Genomic DNA, 20457 nt, shown 5'->3' with positions numbered 1-20457 from the left:
CGTACCTTTGTTCATAAAACCGTATGGCTAGATTGCCTTGTTTGTCATAAATCTTTGCCCTCATAAAGGCTTTATAAAGTAGGACAAACACTCCTCGGCTACTAGCCAAGGAGGTGGAAGCCGATGGTCGGTCAACAAAGTTTTGTACAATGCGGATCCAAGCATTAATGACATAAAGTACTTGGATACATAGAGTCATTACACATAATTTGTGATTTTACTATGGATATCGATCCTTAATTCAGCCACCCGTGCCCGCATTAAGGCTCGGGGGCTACTGGGCTTCGGCCTTATTATTTACAAATATTAAAGGGGCACATCGATCCCCTGATCTGGTGTTGCCACCCGACCAGTGTCTCGGGGGCTACTGCATTGCTTGTTCAATGTAGAAAATTTTAAGTGCAATACAGTTGCCAAGGAGATTTTGATCCTCAGGTTGGTCGGCCGCACCCAACCTGAGTCTCGAGGACTAAGCACGCCGCTTTTTGTGTCCCGAAGTATTCTGCCGAGCTAGGACTTGATCCTCAGGCCGATTTTGCAAATCAACCTGAGTCTCAACGGCTACTGGGATCAGCGGTCTTACGTCATCCTTCAGGTGCATCTCGGGTTTTAGACCGATACACACCTTGAGGGCTACTGGCCATATATCTCGGCAGAGAATAAATTGCAATAATAAAAAATATTGACAAAAAAAATCGGCCCACAGTCGGGGTGGTGCACCACCTCGGAAGCAGTCCGGCATAAAGCTCGGGTGCTAGTGGCTGGCTCCATAGAGGGCATTTCCGACATTAAGCTTGGCTAAACTCCTTCAACTTTTTTGAACCAAGGTGATATGACACCTCGGATATAGTCCGGCATTGGAGCTGGGACACTGTCCGGCGTTGGAGCTCGGATATAGTCTGGCGTTGGAGCTCGGATACATAGTCCGGCGTTGGAGCTCGGATACATTCCGACGTTAGAGCTGGGAAGCGGTCCGGCGTTGGTGCTCGGCTGCAAAAGATACCTCGAATGCAGTTCGGCTTTGGAGCTCGGACGCAAGAGGACGCTGCTGCCCGGGAACAATTTCAAACCCGAGGTGTGGCATAAAAATAACAAGGCATTGATAAAGGCTAGAAACTTAAAGGGGCTCCTCGGATACCCGACGCGTAAACTCGCCGAATGCATTTCGGTGATCCTCAAGATCGAAGATGAGAAGATTTGTTGAACCAGTTTTCAAGACCGTTAACCGAAGATGAAGAACAGTTCGGAAGAATCAAGGAGCATCCCTAACTTGAAGACTGGTTTAGGGGGCTACTGACGGTGTCCTGGACTAGGGGGTACTCACCACGTCATCTCCCGATCTGATAGATTGGGCCGAGGACCCCCGTGGCCGTATACTCATGGGCCAGTTCGGACAACTGCCGCATACAAGGAAGATTCCACAAGACTTGGCGATCAAGACAAGGACTTCTCCCCACCGGCGTATTCGGCTAGGACTCTTGTTAACCTAGGCCTCTGGTGCATTATATAAACCAGGGCCAGGCTAGTCGATAGATCAGATAGACAACTTCATCATACAACAATCATACCATAGGCTAGCTTTTAGGGTTTAGCCTCCTTGATCTCGTGGTAGATCTACTCTTGTACTACCCATATCATCAATATTAATCAAGCAGGGCGTAGGGTTTTACCTCCATCAAGAGGGCCCGAACCTGGGTAAAACATCGTGTTCCTTGCCTCCTGTTACCATCGATCCTAGACACACAGTTCGGGACCCCCTACCCGAGATCCGCCGGTTTTGACACTGACACTTAGGCTCTTGGTTGTCCTTGAATATTGCCTTGGGGTGCCTTGGGCATCCTCAAGCTTAGGCTCTTGCCACTCCTTATTCCATAGTCCATCGAATCCTTACCCAAAACTTGAAAACTTCACAACACAAAACTTAACAGAAAACTTGTAAGCTCCGTTAGTATAAGAAAATAAATAACCACTTCAAGGTACTGTAATTAACTCATTCTTTATTTATATTGGTGTTAAACCTACTGTATTCCAACTTATCTATGGTTTATAAACTATTTTACTAGCCATAGATTCATCAAAATAAGTAAACAACACATGAAAAACAGAATCTGTCAAAAACAGAACAGTCTGTAGTAATCTGGATCAAACGCATACTTCTGGAACTCATAAAATTCTCAAATAAATTTCTGGACCTGAGGAATTTATCTATTGATCATCTGAAAAAATAATTAACTAAATAGCACTCTCCAAATAAAAATGGCAGCAATTCTCGTGAGCACTAAAGTTTCTGTTTTTGACAGCATGATCAACAAGACTTCCCCCAAGTCTTCCCAAAGGTTCTACTTGGCACAAACACTAATTAAAAGCATAGAAACCCATCTAAACAGAGGATGGATGTATTATTTATTATTAAACAGGAACAAGAAGCAAGGAACAAAAATAAAATTGGGTTGCCTCCGAACAAGCGCTATCGTTTAACGCCCCTAGCTAGGCATGATGATTTCAATGATGCTCACATAAAGGATAAGAATTGAAACATAAATAGAGCATCATTAAGAATATGACTAGCACATTTAATTCTAACATACTTCCTATGCATAGGGATTTTGTGAGCAAACAACTTGTGGGAACAAGGATCAACTTGCATAGGAAGGTAAAACAAGCATAACTTCAAAATTTTAAGCACATAGAGAGGAAACTTGATATTATTGCAATTCCTACAAGCATATATTCCTCCCCCATAATAATTTTTAGTAGCATCATGAATGAATTCAACAATATAACCAGCACCTAAATCATTCTTTTCATGATCTACAAGCATAGAAAAATTACTACTCTCCACATAGACAAAATTCTTCTCATTCGGAATAGTGGGAGTATCATAGGAAACTTGAATACTATAAATTGTTTCCACATTAAAAGAGTAATGTTCAGAGAAGGGGTAATCATAATCATGACAAGTTTTATAAATATAATCACTACTTTTTATTGCATAAGTATCATCACAATAATCATCATAAGTAGGGGGCATGCTATCATTATTATAAACTTGCATATCAAAACTTGGGAGACTAAAAATATCATCATTATTAGACATTGCATCCCCAAGCTTGGGACAAACATTAATTGCAGCAAATATATTCTCAAATGTGTCATCCTCATCAAGCATAGCTTCCCCGAGCTTGGGCCTTTTCGTATCATAAGCATAATCACTCTCATCATTAATAGTATGGATAGCACTAATAGTATAGCAAACATTATTATCATATTCTTCCAGGCAAGTACCAAAAATATTTTCAAGATCATAAGAAGTATCATTATCTTCCCAATCATAATCATCACAACAAGCAATAGGCATAACGAGATCATCATAAAGTGTATCATCTTTATTTTCATGAGGCACAACAATAATAGGAGCAACTTTATTTGGGAGAGATATCTTTTTACCTCTCTTCCTTTTTTCTTTTCTTCTTCTTCACCACATCATGTGTGGGTTCAAACCTCTTTTTGGAGCTCCTTATTAATGAGATTGGTTGAACAGGAGGCTCCTTCTCGTTACTTGATTCATCATAAAAAATAATAGGAGGGTATTGGGAAGTCTCTTCCCTTTCATTAGTATTCTCTTCATCTTCTATTTGTTTTCTTTTCTTTATGTAATTGGCAATATAAGGATTTTCAATGCAATTCACCGCACAAAACATATAAATCTTCTCTAGATCAGAATGAAGAACTTTATCAAGATTAAACTTTGGAATACCCTCAGTTATACGTTTCATTTCTTCATAACCCAAAAGAAGGCTAAGCTCTTTATGATGCTCAAGGGTAATCAAATTATCACAATGTTTGGACACGACTTGATCATGAAACAAATAGCATTGGAGCTTTAAACGACCATGTTCATTGCAAAGTTCACAAGGGGCATGAAAAATATTGATTTTTTCAGCACATTCATCTAGCTCTTCTTGCAACAATTTGGTTTCTAAGTACTTATGCCTCTTGCAATATCTATCTTCCCTATTTGGTGTGTACTTACAAACCCAGTCTACTCCACAAAAATTGACATGTTTATAGGAGGCATTTTCATCATAACTAGTGCAATCATCATTAGCATCATGGATATTCAAAGAATTCGTACTAACAACATTGCAATCATGCTCATCATTCAAATATTTAGTGCCAAACATTTTAGAGATTTCTTCTTCTAGCACTTGAGCACAATTATCCTTTCCATCATACTCACGAAAGATATTAAAAAGGTGAAGCGTATGAGACAAACTCAATTCCATTTTTTATAGTTTTATTTTATAAACTAAACTAGTGATAAAACAAGAAACTAAAAGACTCGATTGCAAGATCTAAAGATATACCTTCAAGCGCTAACCTCCCCGGCAACAGCGCCAGCAAAGAGCTTGATGTCTACTACACAACCTTCTTCTTGTAGACGTTGTTGGGCCTCCAAGTGCAGAGGTTTGTAGGACAGTAGCAAATTTCCCTCAAGTGGATGACCTAAGGTTTATCAATCCGTAGGAGGTGTAGGATGAAGATGGTCTCTCTCAAGCAACCCTGCAACCAAATAACAAAGAGTCTCTTGTGTCCCCAACACACCCAATACAATGGTAAATTGTATAGGTGCACTAGTTCGGCGAAGAGATGGTGATACAAGTGGTATATGGATGGTAGATAATAGTTTTTGTAATCTGAAAATATAAAAACAGCAAGGTAACGAATGATAAAAGTGAGCGTAAACGGTATTGCAATGCTAGGAAACAAGGCCTAGGGTTCATACTTTCACTAGTGTAAGTCCTCTCAACAATAATAGCATAATTGGATCACATAACTATCCCTCAACATGCAACAAAGAGTCACTCCAAAGTCACTAATAGCGGAGAACGAACGAAGAAATTATGGTAGGGTACGAAACCACCTCAAAGTTATTCTTTCCAATCAATCCATTGGGCTATTCCTATAAGTGTCACAAACAACCCTAGAGTTCGTACTAGAATAACACCTTAAGATACAAATCAACCAAAACCCTAATGTCACCTAGATACTCCAATGTCACCTCAAGTATCTGTGGGCATGATTATACGATATGCATCACACAATCTCAGATTCATCTATTCAACCAACACAAAGGACCTCAAAGAGTGCCCCAAAGTTCCTATCGGAGAATCACGACAAAAACGTGTGCCAACCCCTATGCATAGGTTCATGGGCGGAACCCGCAAGTTGGTCACCAAAACATACATCAAGTGAATCACGTGATATCCCATTGTCACCACAGATATCCACGGCAAGACATACATCAAGTGTTCTCAAATCTTTAAAGACTCAATCCGATAAGATAACTTCAAAGGGTAAACTCAATTCATTGCAAGAGAGTAGAGGGGGAAAGAAACATCATAGGATCCAAATATAATAGCAAAGCTCGCGATACATCAAGATCGTATCACCTCAAGAACACGAGAGAGAGAGATCAAACACATAGCTACTGGTACATACCCTCAGCCCCGAGGGAGAACTACTTCCTCCTTGTCATGGAGAGCACCGGGATGATGAAGATGGCCACCGGAGAAGGATTGCCCCCTCCGGCAGGGTGCCGGAACGGGGTCCCAATTGGTTTTTGGTGGCTACGGAGGCTTCTGGCGGCGAAACTCCCGATCTATATTGTGTTCTGGAAGTTTTAGGTCACGTAAGTATATATGGGTGCAGGAGGTACGTCAGGGGAGCCACGAGGGCCCCACAAGACAGGGGGCACGCCCTAGGAGGGCGCCCCCACCCTCATGAGCACCTCGTTCCTTCCTTGACGTGAGGTCGAAGTCCATCAGGTGTGTTTCCTTCCAAAATTAACTTCTCCAGTTGATTTCGTTCCGTTTCGACTCCGTCTGATATTCCTTTTCTTCAAAACACTGAAATAGGCATAAAACAGCAAATCTGGGCTGGGCCTCCGGTTAATAGGTTAGTCCTGAAAGTAATATAAAAGTGGATAATAAAGCCCAATAATGCCCAAAACAGTAGATAATATAGCATGGAGCAATCAAAAATTATAGATACATTGGAGACGTATCAGACACCACGCTAGAGATAGAACTGCACATAAGGTATTGCAATCCGGTTTTTATTGGCCTACTCTCTTCAAGGATGCCCGTAAGTTTGTCTTATCTTGTGATGAATGTCAAAGAATTGGTAATATTAGTAGACGTCAAGAAATGCCTATGAACTATTCACTTGTTATTGAACAATTTGATGTTTGGGGCTTTGATTATATGGGACCTTTTCCTGCCTCTAATGGTTACACCCATATTTTAGTTGCTGTTGATTACGTTACTAAGTGGGTAGAAGCTATTCCAACTAGTAGTACTGATCATAACACTTCTATTAAAATGCTTAAAGAAGTTATTTTTCCGAGGTTTGGAGTCCCTAGATATTTAATGACTGATGGTGGTTCACATTTTATTCATGGTGCTTTCTGAAAAATGCTCGCTAAATATGATGTTAATCATACAATTGCATCTCCGTATCACCCGCAGTCTAGTGGTCAAGTAGAATTTAGTTATAGAGAGCTCAAATTAATTTTGTAAAAGACTGTTAATAGATCTAGAAAGAACTGGTCCAAGAAACTTGATGATGCATTATGGGCCTATAAAACTGCATACAAAAATCCTATGGGTACGTCTCCGTATAAAATGGTTTATGGAAAAGCATGTCACTTACCTCTAGAACTAGAACATAAGGCATATTGGGCTATTAAAGAGCTCAATTATGATTTCAAACTTGCCGGTGAGAAGAGGTTATTTGATATTAGCTCACTTGATGAATGGAGAACCCAAGCCTATGAAAATGCCAAGTTGTTTAAAGAAAAAGTTAAAAGATGGCATGACAAAAGAATACAAAAGCGTGAGTTTAATGAAGGTGATTATGTATTACTACAACTCTCGTTTAAGATTTTTGCAGGAAAACTTCTCTCTAAATGGGAAGGCCCTTACATTATCGAGGAGGTCTATTGTTCCGGTGCCATAAAAATCAACAATTTCGAAGGCACAAATCCAAAGGTGGTGAACGGTCAAAGAATCAAACATTATATCTCAGGTAAACCCATAAATGTTGAAACCAATGTTATTGAAACCATAACCCCGGAGGAATACATAAGGGGCACTTTCCGGAATGTTTCAGACTCCGAAAAGGAATAGGTATGTGGTACGGTAAGTAAACCGACTCCAAAACAGTTTTTATGGCAATATTTCTCCGTTTTGGAATATTTAGAAAAATAGAAAAATAAGAAGCAGTCCGGGAAGGACACGAGGCCTCCACGAGGGTGGAGGGCGCGCCCTACCCTACTGGGCGCGCCCCCTACCTCGTGGGCACCTCGTGTGCTCTCCGAACTCCGTTTTCTTGCACGTTACATATTTTAGTCGATAGAAATTCATTATATGATCTCCTGAAGGTTTTGACTCCTGTATCACACAATTATCCTCTGTTCTTGTTTTGAGCTGTCCTGCTGTAGATTAGAGCAACATGTCGTCCCAGGATTCGGAAGGAGAATGCTATGTGGATGATTACCTTGCTGATCCTAAGGTCTATGGAGATGTGGAGCATTGTGGTTGGACTACGGAGGAAGAAGAGGACTATGAACCCAAGAGAGAGGAGGATACGAGCTCAGATGAAGATGAAGTCCCATTACCTCAACCTGGGGACATGCATGTGGAGTTCAAAAAGTCAAGCCTCCCTGGTAGGGCGAAGAAACTTAAGATCGAGTTTATCCCTTTTCCTCTCTTGCAGGAAAACAAGCAGGAACTATGCAAAAAGATATTAATCCTGGAGCAGGAGATTGATGACTTGAGGGATCAAAATTCTGTCCTCAAGCGCAAATTAAGGGAGAAGCCTACGCTATCAACTAAACCATCACCTCCACCTTCTTCACCAGCAAAGGAGACATAATCACATGGGTATGGGCACTCCCCTTGGCAACTGCCAAGCTTGGGGGAGATGCCCCGGTATCGTATCACCATCACATCTCTATCTTTACCGTTTTTCTTAGTTCGATCCTATTAGTAGTATCTTGATCTAGTAGAATAAAAGTTTATGGCATGATCTAGTTTTGAGTTTTGCTTTATGATCCCTCTATGTAATCGAGTCCGTGAGCTATATAATAAAGATTAGTGTTGAGTCAAGGGCTTGATTATTTTGCCATGATCTTGAGTGAATAAAAGAAAAGAGAAAAGAATAAAAAGAAATAAAAGAGATCATATTGATTCGTGGAGAGTAATGACTTCACATAGAAATAGTATGATGATTAAAAGTTGTTGAGAGTTGACAAACATAGCTTTGGTCATCATTGCAATTAATAGGAAGTAATAAAGAAGGAGAGGTTTCACATATAAATATACTATCTTGGACATATTTTATGATTGGGAGCACTCATTAAAATATGACATGCCAGGTTATGTTTTCTTATATCTGAGATAAAGTATATTGTTATGGATCATCCAACATGTTGAGCTTGCCTTTCCCCCTCATGCTAGCCAAATTCTTTGCACCAAGTAGAGATACTACTTGTGCTTCCAAAAACCCTTAAACCAGTTTTGCCATGAGACTCCACCATATCTACCTATGGATTGAGTAAGATCCTTCAAGTAAGTTGTCATCGGTGCAAGCAATAAAAATTGCTCTCTAAATATGTATGATTGATTGGTGTGGAGGAAATAAGCTTTATACGATCTTGTGATGTGGAAGAAATAAAAGCGATGGACTGCATAATAAAGGTTCATATCACAAGTGGCAATATAAAGTGACGTTCTTTCGCATTAAGATTTTGTGCATCCAACCTTGAAAGTGCATGGCAACCTCTGCTTCCCTCTGCGAAGGGCCTATCTTTTATTATTATCTTCTACCTTATGCAAGAGTCATGGTGATCTTCACCTTTCCTTTTTACATTGTATCCTTTGGCAAGCACAGTGTGTTGGAAAGATCCTGATAGATATATCTAATTGGATGTAAGTTAGCATGAGCTATTATTGTTGACATTACCCTTGAGGTAAAAGGTTGGGAGGCGAAACTATAAGCCCCTATCTTTCTCTGTGTCTGATTAAAACTCCGTAACCACAAATATTGCATGAGTGTTAGCAATTATGAAAGACTAAATGATAGTTGAGTATGTGGACTTGCTAGAAAGCTCTGACATAGACTCTTTCTGATGTTATGATAAATTGCAATTGCTTCAATGACTGAGATTATAGTTTGTTAGTTCTCAATAAAATTTCTGATTCATACTTTGCATTGTGAATAGATTATTACTTGAGCATAAGAAATCATATGACAATATTCATATATGTTGCTGTTATGAGAATAATCATGATGCCCTCATGTCCGTATTTTATTTTATCGACACCTCTACCTCTAAACATGTGGACATATTTATCATTATCGGCTTTCGCTTGAGGACAAGCGAGGTCTAAGTTTGGGGGAGTTGTAACGTCCATTTTGCATCATGCTTTTATATCGATATTTATCGCATTATGGGCTATTATTACACATTATGTCACAATACTTATGCCTATTCTCTCTTATTTTACAAGGTTTACATAAGGAGGGAGAATCCCGGCACCTGGAATTCTGGGCTGGAAAAGGAGCAAATATTAGAGACCTATTCTGCACAACTCCAAAAGTCCTGAAACTCCACGAAAGTTATTTTTGGAAATAATAAAAAATACTGAGCGGAAGAAATACGTCAGGGGGGCCACCACCTGTCCACGAGGGTGGGGGGGTGCGCCCTACCCCCTAGGCGCGCCCCCTGCCTCGTGGGCCCCCTGTTGGTCCTCCGGTGGCCATCTTCTGCTATATGAAGTCTTTCGTCCGAAGAAAAATCATAAGCAAGCTTTCGGGACGAGACTCCGCCGCCACGAGGCGGAGCCTTGGCGGAACCAATCTAGGGCTCCGGCAGAGCTGTTCTGCTGGGGACACTTTCCTCCGGGAGGGGGAAATCATCACCATCATCATCACCAACGCTCCTCTCATCGGGAGAGGGCAATCTCCATCAACATCTTCACCAGCACCATCTCCTCTCAAACCCTAGTTCATCTCTTGTATCCAATTCTTGTCTCATAGTCTGGGATTGGTACCTGTAGGTTGCTAGCGGTGTTGATTACTCCTTGTAGTTGATACTAGTTGGTTTATTTGGTGGAAGATCATATGTTCAGATCATATATGCATATTAATACCCCTCTGATTATGAACATTAATATGCTTTGTGAGTAGTTACATTTTTTCCTGAAGACATGGGAGAAGTCTTGCTATTAGTAGTCATGTGAATTTGGTATTCGTTTGATATTTTGATGAGATGTATGTTGTCTATCCTCTAGTGGTGTTATGTGAACGTCGACTACATGACACTTCACCATCATTTGGGCCTAGAGGAAGGCATTGGGAAGTAATAAGTAGATGATGGGTTGGTAGAGTGACAGAAGCTTAAACCCTAGTTTATGCGTTGCTTCATAAGGGGCTGATTTGGATCCTTATGTTTCATGCTATGGTTAGGTTTACCTTAATACTTTTGTTGTAGTTGCGGATGCTTGCAATAGAGGTTAATCATAAGTGGGATGCTTGTCCAAGTAAGGACAGCACCCAAGCACCGGTCCACCCACATATCAAATTATCAAAGTACCGAACGTGAATCATATGAACGTGATGAAAACTAGCTTGACGATAATTCCCATGTGTCCTTGGGAGCACTTTTCTCTATATAAGAGTTTGTCCAGGCTTGTCCTTTGCTACAAAAAGGATTGGGCCACCTTGTTGCACTTTATTTACTTTTGTTACTTGTTGCTCGTTACAAATTATCCTATCACAAAACTATCTGTTACCTATAATTTCAGTGCTTGCAGAGAATACCTTGCTGAAAACCGCTTATCATTTCCTTCTGCTCCTCGTTGGGTTCGACACTCTTACTTATCGAAAGGACTACGATAGATCCCCTATACTTGTGGGTCATCAGTCGCGACCCCGTCCTTGGAGATCACGTGCCCCAAATACTCGATGCTGGTTTGCACGAACGAGCACTTGGATTCCTTGGCGAAAAGCTGGTGTTCACGGAGCAGTTGCAGCGGTGAGCCGCAGGTGCTCCTCATGTTCCTGCAAGTCAGTGCTGAAGACAAGAATATCATCGAGAAATATGATGATAAACTTATGAACGTATCGCCCGAAGACAGTGTTCATGAGGCACTGAAAAGTTGCAGGGGCGTTGCACAGACCAAATGGCATCACTTTGAAGTGGTAGTGCCCGTGGTGAGTTTTGAAAGCAGTCTTATCTTCATCCTCCTCGCGCATACAGATCTGATGATATCCAACACGTAGATTGATCTTGGAGAAATAGGTGGCACCGGCCAGTTCGTCCAGCAGCTCGTCCACGACCGGTAGAGGAAATTTGTTTCTGACAGTTGCAGTATTCAGTCGTTTGAAATCAACACAAAATCTCCAGCTACCATCTTTTTTCTTTACCAACAGAACCAGTGCAGCGTAGGGGCTTATGCTATGCGCAATGACGCCAGTTTTTAGCATGCACCTACTTCTCAATCTCGTCCTTCTGAGCAGGTGAGTAGCGATATGGCTTGGTATTGATAGGAACAATGCTTGGTTCAAGGTGAATACCATGGTCATACTGTCGACGAGGCGGTAACATGGAGGGTTCGGCGAACACATCCTTGTATTCGGATAACACTTTCTGAATATTTGGTGGAATTGGTTCCGGGACTGCTTTATCTACCCGCTCAACTGTAACCAGGGCTGCAGTCCAGATGTCGTTGGCCACTTCCATGCGATGAAGTTCATATACATCCAATTCTGTGATTGGTGGAAGATCTGAGGTTCTGACGCCCTAAAGGTGTACTTTCTTCCCTTCAGTTTGGAACATGATCGTCTTCAATTGCCAATGGCAGTTCATGGGACTGTGTGAGGCCAACCAATCCATGCCGAGGACTCCATCGTATGCTCCCAGTGGCAGTACTCTGAAATCTGTGTGAAACATGTGTCCAAGTACCTACCATCCCAGTTGCCGAACGATCTTGTTGCAGTGTAGCCGCTGCCCATTTGCCACTTGAACTGACACTGGTGGTAAGGCCTCTGTTTTTGCTGACACGCGTTGCACAAAGGAGTCACTGATGAAACTGTGTGAGCTGCCCGAATCCACTAACAACAGCATGTACTGATCTCCCACTTGTGCGCGCGGGCGAATGGTAGATGGGGCTTCTTCTCCTGAAACTGCATGTTGCGAAATTGCACAACATTCAGGCTCGTGGGAGATAGGCGGGTCCAAGAGTTGCAGAGCATGCACTGTGTCGTCCGATAGAATCTCTCCAAAATCCCCTACTTCGATCATCAGTATTTGACCGGTGCGCTTGCACTGATGCTCGCGTGAATACTTGTCTCCACAGCGGAAACAGAGATCGTTGGCTCTTCTAAATTCTTTGAGTTGCCGTTCTCGAGCGTACTCATCGCCTCCTGGACGAGGTTGAGCGGCTGCGCGAGCCTGAGTAGCCATTGCAGGTGCTGCTGGAGGTGGTCGCCCCACAGGAACGATGCAGCTGCGTGGTGCTCTTTGTTTTTCCAGCTCTTCCTCTTGAATGCGTGCAAACATAGCAACTCGAGTAATGCCGGTTGGGGCTTGTAACCTGACGCCCAACCGCAGTTCATCCTTCAGTCTCCAACAGAAACTGAGATATGAAGAATTGGGTGCTCAGTGTTGGATCCAAGGAAAGCAGATGATACATTGAGGTTCCGAACTGCTGACGGTACTCCTAAACACTGCCAGTCTGACACAGTTGAACGAGATGATGCATCCGCGCCTCAAACTCTTCAGGGCCAAATTCTACTTCGACAGCGGTTCTGAATGCTGCCCATGACATAGCAGGGTGTGTCTGTCGATATACTTGTAGCCACATCGCTGCGATTCCATCCATGTACAGCCCTGCTGTTGTGACCCAATTGTGATGTGGCACTCGGTAGAGCTCAAAGTAGGAGGTGCACCGCTCGAGCCAGATGCATGGCGCATCGCCGTCGAAACGGGGAAAATCATGCTTGGGCGGCTTGGTGTAGTGGTCGTTCCTGCGATGTTGCTCGTACGCGGTTGGCGAGTGCTGGAGCAGGAGCGGGGGACCATGGTTGACGAGGCGGGCAAACAGAAGCTGCGCGGCGCCCTCTGTGTAGAGCAGTGGAGGTGGTGGTGGGCGAGTCGTTGGTGGTGGAGGGGCGGCGCTTGGCTGGAGGATCCAGAGGCCGGCGTCGTTCCCGTCGCGGATGTGCCTGGGTCGAGCGGCGGAGGGGACTTGCGGGCCTCGTCCATATCCGCTTGCGTCAGATCTATCTGCTTGGCCAGATGCTTGAGCTCGTTGGAGACCTGGTCGTTGTAGGCGACCTGGGCTTGGTGACGCTCGTCCGCTGTCTTCAGGTTGGCGTTGAGGCGGCAGATGACGGACTCGAGCAAGGTCTGGAGCTTGGCCGTCGTCTTCGTCATCGCGTCCAGCACGCGGCGTGTCTGGGCGGAGGGTTTGGACGGCGCCGTGATCGCGCTCCGAATCGAGGCGAACCCCGAGTAGGATTTTGAGCGAGCTCGCCGGGGCGGCTCGCACCGAGCTCGGTGGATGTTATCGCTCGATCTGGAGGATTAGCGAGCAGCGGCGGCCAATCGGAGAAAAAATTCTGGTGGATTTGTGGAGGCTCTGAGTACCACTGTAATGCCCAGGCAGATCCCGATCTAGAATTGGAGATGAGGGAGGAGAGAACAGAGTAGATGAGAGGCTTGGAGAAGGGGAAAGGAAGACTCGATCAACACTCGCTGCCTCTTTCGTCTTGTGAGCCGTACATATGTAGCTGCCTCACTGGGCCACCCTTACAAGGCCGCAGCCCAATCACAAACCCACACACGCACTCGACCGAGCCCAACAGTGGGTTGCAGGTTCAGATAACTGAACTGCACTTGGTTAGTCCGCTGCAGTTGCATTAGCAGCATCTGCAGGCGTGACACTACCTTGCTGTGATGTTTAATTGTTTGTACAAACTGGGTGAAACGAGTCTGAACCGAAAGGCAACAAGTTTCTTGGTGATGTTTTTTGTGGGTGATGTTGAAGAAAGGGAATGAGAAGAGAGAACACGAGCAGACAGCGGTCGATGCTGTTTATTTTCAGGGTAAATCCCTTTTGTGAGCCGGTTTATAAAATCTAAATGCTGATGTGTTTTCTTTCTTCAGCCCGATTCCCCTTCGTCCCATCGCTGCTCAATGTTGGCCACCTGCTGTCGTCTTCGGCTCTGGGTCGCTCGCGCTTTGGCTTTGCCGACGTTCCCGTGCCTTGTTGGTGCTCGCCTCGGCGCCTTCATCTCGGTCTTGACGCTTCGCCCAAAATTGATTTAACACAAATTCGTTTTTAGGCAACTTACAAATAGCTACTCACTGGTTTTATTACTGTACTGGAAATGATGGCTAGAAATAGGTTAGCCCAATTTCAAAAAGAGGAAAGAAAAGTAATAGGCTGCCCAAACAGGATAACTAGCCCAATTTCAAAAAGAAGAAAGAAAAGAAATAGGCTGCCCACACAGAATAACTCTACGTGTTTGTGAAGACAAATTTATTGTCACGGCTGCTGTACATGTTTCTGCAACAGAGACAAGTTCTGCTACGTGATTGTAGTAGATTGTACTCTTTTTTTTTTATTTACTTCGCATATTAGATTTGGCTGAAGTCAAACTTCATCAAGTTTGATCTAGTTTATAAAAGATAATATAAACATTTACCATAACAAATCTATATAATGAGAAAATACATTCGATAATAAATCTAATGTCATTAATTTATTATTGTATATATTAATATTTTTATATCTAAGTTTATATCTAAGTACGCAAATGTATTTTGATCGTTGGACGATTTCAACCACGTGAGCGGTAGGTGAGCGAGGCTCTCTAGACAGATGTGGCGGCGGCTGGACGGGGCCGCTCCGTTCCATCCTACCTCGTCTTCTACCCCCCGTCTCGTCGCCCGTCCACGCCGTGGAGAGACCGCAGACCGGAGCTGCTCGCATCGCCGTTGCAGCTCGCCCAACCAGGTGCCCGCGCGTTCCTGCTCGCCCCTCCCCAGGTTCGCTCGTCCGCCCCCTGTTTCTGCAAGAAACCTCCAGCCATCCAGGGCGCACGCGACCTGTTCGTCAGAATGCCTCTGCCGCGGCGTTCTGCCCGCTGCTGTACGCCGTTTGTCTGACTCGAAACCTTTCATGTTCCTTTGATTGTGCTGCGCAGCAGCGATGGCGACGACGTTCTCAACCAAGCAGCCGCTGCGGGTCGCTGCACCTGCAAACAAATGTGAGCCTTTTCTGGCCCTTCGCTGTTCATTTAGTCGTTCATCCTGCCTTGTTTAGGTACTTGTTTGGCCGTAGCATTAGAAATTGGAACTGCCAACTGCGCCACTAGGATTATCAGCCGCGCTCAATTCTCTCATTCATTTTATTGTTTAGGGCGGCGCCCAGGGTTGCCACTGGTTAAAATGCAACATTCGTCCAGCAAACGAGCTAGTGCTTCCATTTCATTGGCATCCAGTGCAGAGGGTGCGGAGAGAAACGAGCCCGTAGTCAAAATGTGTGGCATCACATCTGCCAGAGATGCAGAAGTCGCTGCAGAGGCTGGAGCTAAACTTATTGGGATGATTCTTTGGCCTAAGTCCAAACGGTCTGTCCAACTGTCGGAAGCGAAGGAAATATCCAGAGTAGCAAAGTCATATGGGGCTGAAGCTGTTGGTGTGTTTGTCGATGATGACGAAGAGACCATCTTAAGAGTATCCGATTCATGCGACCTTCAACTTATTCAGGTACATTCTCCCTGGTTGCTGCTAATCTCTACTACTTGGTAGAACGACAGTGGCTTGTTTTGCTAGTCTTTACTGATCAGTTGCTTTTACACAGCTTCATGGAGATAGTTCTCGAGCACTAGTTCCTGCTCTTGCCAAGAACAATCGAATTGTATATGTTCTTAATGCTGACACGGATGGAAAACTTATCAATTCTCCTCCCAATGAAGAATATGGCATTGACTGGTTTTTGGTGGATAGTGCAGAGGGTGGAAGGTACATAATGTTGCTCATTCGGTTGTCGTACTCTCTAATATCCTTGATGTTTGTTGTTGTACTAGTTAACAGCGGAGACTAGTGAAGCTCTTATCTAACTTAGCAGTTACTCGCCAAAGAATATCAATATTTTCTTTTACAATGATGTCTTTTGTGCTTTAGTAGTTTGAGTAGCAGGGATTTGGTTTAAAGGATAGGCATTTTGTGACATCTTTAAACATAATTCACAGTTGTGTTTCAAACTTTCAATGGCAAAGCGTGTGACCCGTGCCGTGACAAGGCCCTCATGCCTCTGCAAAATGTACTAATGCGTGTGTTGGATATACTCTCAAAAAATATATTTTTCCTTCATACTTTTGGAATGAATAGTTACTGCTATGTAAATTTTCATCGCCTGGAACTATAAGCATGTACTGATGTGGAACATATCGGTCTGATTAATTTGATCCGTATTTGCTTGCAGCGGCAAAGGATTCAACTGGGAGAATTTCCAAATGCCGTCGGTGAAAAGCAAGAACGGCTGGCTGCTAGCAGGAGGCCTTCATGCGGACAATGTTTGTCAAGCCGCTTCCGCTCTAAAACCAAATGGTGTGGATGTTAGCAGTGGAATATGCTCTCCTGACGGTATAAGCAAGGACCCGGAGAGAATATCATCCTTCATGAGAAGCGTACAATCCTTAAGTTCCTGATGAGGTCTCTATTTAGACTTCCCCAGGCTTATAGCTTCTTGCTTCAGTTTGTGGACATCTGCAAATAAGTTGTCCTGAATGATAGCAATAAACAACATTTTTTTGAACCAGCAATAAATAACTTTGAAGCTGAGTTCTAACTATGCTTGTCTGATTGTACCATTTGACCTGTTCTGCCATTTTACCAGTTAAGATGGTAAGATGGTGCAAGTGTAAATGCAAGTCTTCTCATGTTCGTCGCCATGCGTTCTTCCTGACTGCAGCAACATTATCGCCTGATCACAGGCACCACCTGAGGGGCTGACTGGACGGAACGGAACGTTGAGGGGATGGGTTCATAGTGTCTCCTTGCCACTTATAGTAGAGGTAGAGTGGGGCGGTTGTGGCCTTGTGAGCAGCAGCAGAGGGCACGATGATCATCCAAGGGGTATCTCAGATCTTTCATTGTTAAGATGGGCATGTTAAAGTTTGGGCATTATGTTTAACGCGAAAAAAGATCTAGCGTGGATGATTAGTCCGGGAGAGGGACTTTGAGTGGTCCGGGTTGTCGGAGTCCTTGGCGAAGGTCTAGACTCTCCCAAAACCTTTCCCTAGTTTGTGGCCGGTTTGCAGGAACTCGGGCGCATGAAACTCATCTGTATGCAGCGTCGCATTGGATTGCAAAAAAAGTCTGAACGACGTCTATACAGACATTTGCAAACGTTTTATGACACTTTGGTAACAAAGATAGTGAGATGCCCTAACCTATTTGTTTCAACCTCGGGCCATCAAGACCTCCTCCTTTCATTTTGTGGTGCAGAGGGGTCAAGGGTCGAAAACAAGGTTGGCTTTAGTGCCCCCGATCAGGGCGACCACACTGGGGAAACAATTTTGTCATCAACATTGCCTGTTATTTATTCCCTTCATTCACAAATATAAGACTCTACTTTTTTGTGAATCAAATATGCATAGACACATTTTAGTGTGTTTGTTCACTTATTTCAGTCCTTATGTAATTTATATTTTCTTGACCAAAATATTTTATTTTTTTGCGATGGTTATGTAATTTATATTGAAATATCTAAAACGTTTTGTATTTATGAACGGAAGAGTACTTTGTCTCAAAAATATCAAAAATGAGCACTCCATAGATTTTGAACTGAAACTACAAGTATTTTGGAACGGAGGGGAGTACTAGTTTGTAGTAACACATTGTATAAAACAGAAAAACAAATTCAGTCGGCGTCCAGGCCTTCACTGTCGTCCAGGTCTCTCCTCTATCTCCGCCTTCACCGTCCCCTCCCCACAGCCCACCCCGCAGACAGTTGGGTGGCCGCGCCGGCGCCGCCCATGGCCGCACCACCCGCGCGTGTGCCGCTTCTTCGTGCACCCAGCCGGCCCTTCCCCGCCTCCCAGATCAACCCCCGCCGTCACTTCCGGCCGTCGGTGTCGGTCGCCGTAGGAGGCGTGGGCGGCCCCGTGCTCCGCACCTGCAAGAATTGCAAGAAGCAGTACGACCCGGCTGCGAATCACCCTTCGTCATGCCGCTACCACACGGCCCACTTTGGAGGTGAGAAATCGTCTCTCCCATGGCTACCTGCTTATCTTCAGACACAGTAGCTGGTGAGGATTCATCTACCAAATAGCCCTGTCTTTGTAAATGAATTGTACTGTCCAGTGAGTTCCAAACCATGATTCGCGAGTGATCAGTAGCCGTCCATATGATCCGGACTAAATGTGACATCTTCCGCGAGGAGTTCTCAAATTTATCTACTCCCTCCGATCCATATTACTTGTCGCAGCTTTAATAGTACTACAACTTTAGAGTTTTTGTTAGAACTGCTTGCATAAGGGTTAAGATGGGATGCCGATCTTGTTTTGTTCGATTCTTGTAGCTTTAGCTGGCCTTCTATGGTCTTGAGATACTAGCATTTTGCTTAGAAAACTTTATGACTTGTGGATTGTGGTTATCGGCGAAGTCGTCAGGAGCTCGCTTTTACCATTTCGGTTGGACAGGCATACTGATTGAATTGTTTTGTCCTCGAGACCTACATAGAACTAAATGGTTCATTTCTGCCACTCCAGGGGAAACAAAGAGAAAATTTGAAAGTGTCCATTCTGGTGGGACCATGGATACGCCGGGTGCAGGCAAAGTGCTCCAGTACTGGCATTGTTGTGGATCAGAGGATCCATTTGATGTTGGTTGTACTGCTGCTCCTCACTCTTCATACGATGACTAAATATCTGGATCGTTATCTGTCCATTCTCCGTTGTGCTCTTGTGGTTCTACTTTTTTTCCCACATGAATAGTGGCCCGCTGAGGATCCATTTGATGTTGGTTGTACCGCTGCTCCCTCACTCTTCATACGATGACTAAATACGTTATCTGTCCATTCTCCATTGTGCTCTTGTGATTCTACTTTTTTTCCCACATGAATAGTGTCTGAGTGGCAGCATCTGCCAACATGATTTCTTCTTCTTTAGCTTTCTTACATTATCTGAAACTGAATATTCTATATGTACATACTTCCTCTACATTGTTTATAATACCTTACACTCTTAGTTTATTTGAAATTTGAATGTTATCTAGGTATTTAGTTAGCAAGGAAAAAAATGCGCTAGGGGCATTAATTATGCATTTTGCCACTGCCTAGCGAATGCCTACCATGATTTAGGCTAGGCATTCTTTGGTCGCATAGTGCTTACTCACGCTAAAGGGCACGATTATGGCACTAAAGTTTGTCATAAAGTATCTCCCGGGCTGTCATCTCAAGCATTGTTTTCAGCTACATATTTGCACTGCAGTATTAACTGTCTGCAGCAACAATCCCAGTTTGCATGATAGGTTGGATGATAACAGGAGCATGGGATTCAGTCAAAAAAACGGGAGCATGGGAGTCATCGGTGGCATGACACCTCTGCAGAACACTTTCCGCTTGTCGCATGCCAATATGTCATGCCATTGGGACAAATGGGACCGAGCAGTAGTACTAGAGGCTATGTGAAAACAGTGAAATGAATACTGTCTGTCAAGATCAGTTTGTTTGGAATAAGGAATAGTGCCAAGTTATTCTGTGGTTACATCTTTCAAAATAAAAGAAGGTATAAATATTGAACTGAACTGGTCATTTTACATCATGTGAATTCATGGAGCAATTGCAGAGGATATTCATGATGACCGGGATCGCTTGACTTACTAGCCCTTATCGATCATGTTCATTCAATATACCGGTTGCTCTCATCAGGTTTCCAAGCTTTGTCCTTCCCTTAGCTGTTGTACCCTGCTACTGCTACTATGAATTGTCTACCGCTATCTTGTTTCCTCGGCTATGGCATGAGCAAATGTTTGATAATTTTATTACCTTATCTCCGTGCATGTGTAGTTGAACAATCCTGGCATGTGTCCTCTTATCTTGTTATCCTTGTGCCAGAGTTATTTGTCCATTGCACGCCATCAACTTTACTAAGGACTCGAATTTCAGTTCAAGCCTAGCCAACACTTGTTTTCTTATTTTCTCCTTAATCTCTAACGGTAGTAGGGATCTCCAAGTCTCTGCTGCCTCAAGTAAAAAAAACACCCGTCTTTTATTTGCATTTTCAGCTTGTCTAATCTCACCATTTACTTTCAGCGGATTAGAGTGCGACGACCAAAGTTACGGAGTGCGGCCTCTCCCGCTTTCCCTACTGTTC

At 43.7% G+C, this 20457-nt stretch overlaps 2 protein-coding genes across 4 annotated transcripts; both read left to right on the top strand.

The window, feature by feature from the left end:
* Nucleotides 1-14933: 14933 nt before the first annotated feature.
* LOC119331279 (N-(5'-phosphoribosyl)anthranilate isomerase 1, chloroplastic-like) lies at nt 14934-17023 on the top strand. Of its 3 annotated transcripts, none has more exons than XM_037604450.1 (5): nt 14934-15121; nt 15283-15342; nt 15495-15844; nt 15939-16099; nt 16563-17023. In XM_037604450.1, the coding sequence occupies exons 2-5, from the start codon at nt 15285-15287 to the stop codon at nt 16786-16788; spliced, it is 795 nt and encodes a 264-aa protein (XP_037460347.1). In that variant the 5' UTR covers nt 14934-15121; nt 15283-15284; the 3' UTR covers nt 16789-17023. The 3 variants fall into 3 exon arrangements, with proteins under 3 accessions (XP_037460347.1, XP_037460349.1, XP_037460348.1); XM_037604452.1 differs by having other exon boundaries at nt 15280-15342; XM_037604451.1 differs by having other exon boundaries at nt 14942-15089; nt 15280-15342.
* A 993-nt stretch (nt 17024-18016) lies between these two features.
* LOC119334479 lies at nt 18017-19204 on the top strand. Its single transcript, XM_037607038.1, has 2 exons — nt 18017-18337; nt 18853-19204. Exons 1-2 carry the CDS (start codon nt 18118-18120, stop codon nt 19005-19007), a joined length of 375 nt encoding a protein of 124 aa, XP_037462935.1. The 5' UTR covers nt 18017-18117; the 3' UTR covers nt 19008-19204.
* Nucleotides 19205-20457: the final 1253 nt, after the last annotated feature.

This window comes from Triticum dicoccoides, chromosome 7A (genome assembly GCF_002162155.2).
Source record: "Triticum dicoccoides isolate Atlit2015 ecotype Zavitan chromosome 7A, WEW_v2.0, whole genome shotgun sequence".
In the NCBI taxonomy this organism is placed as follows: domain Eukaryota; kingdom Viridiplantae; phylum Streptophyta; class Magnoliopsida; order Poales; family Poaceae; genus Triticum; species Triticum dicoccoides.
This window is presented reverse-complemented; position numbering and strand designations above follow the sequence as displayed.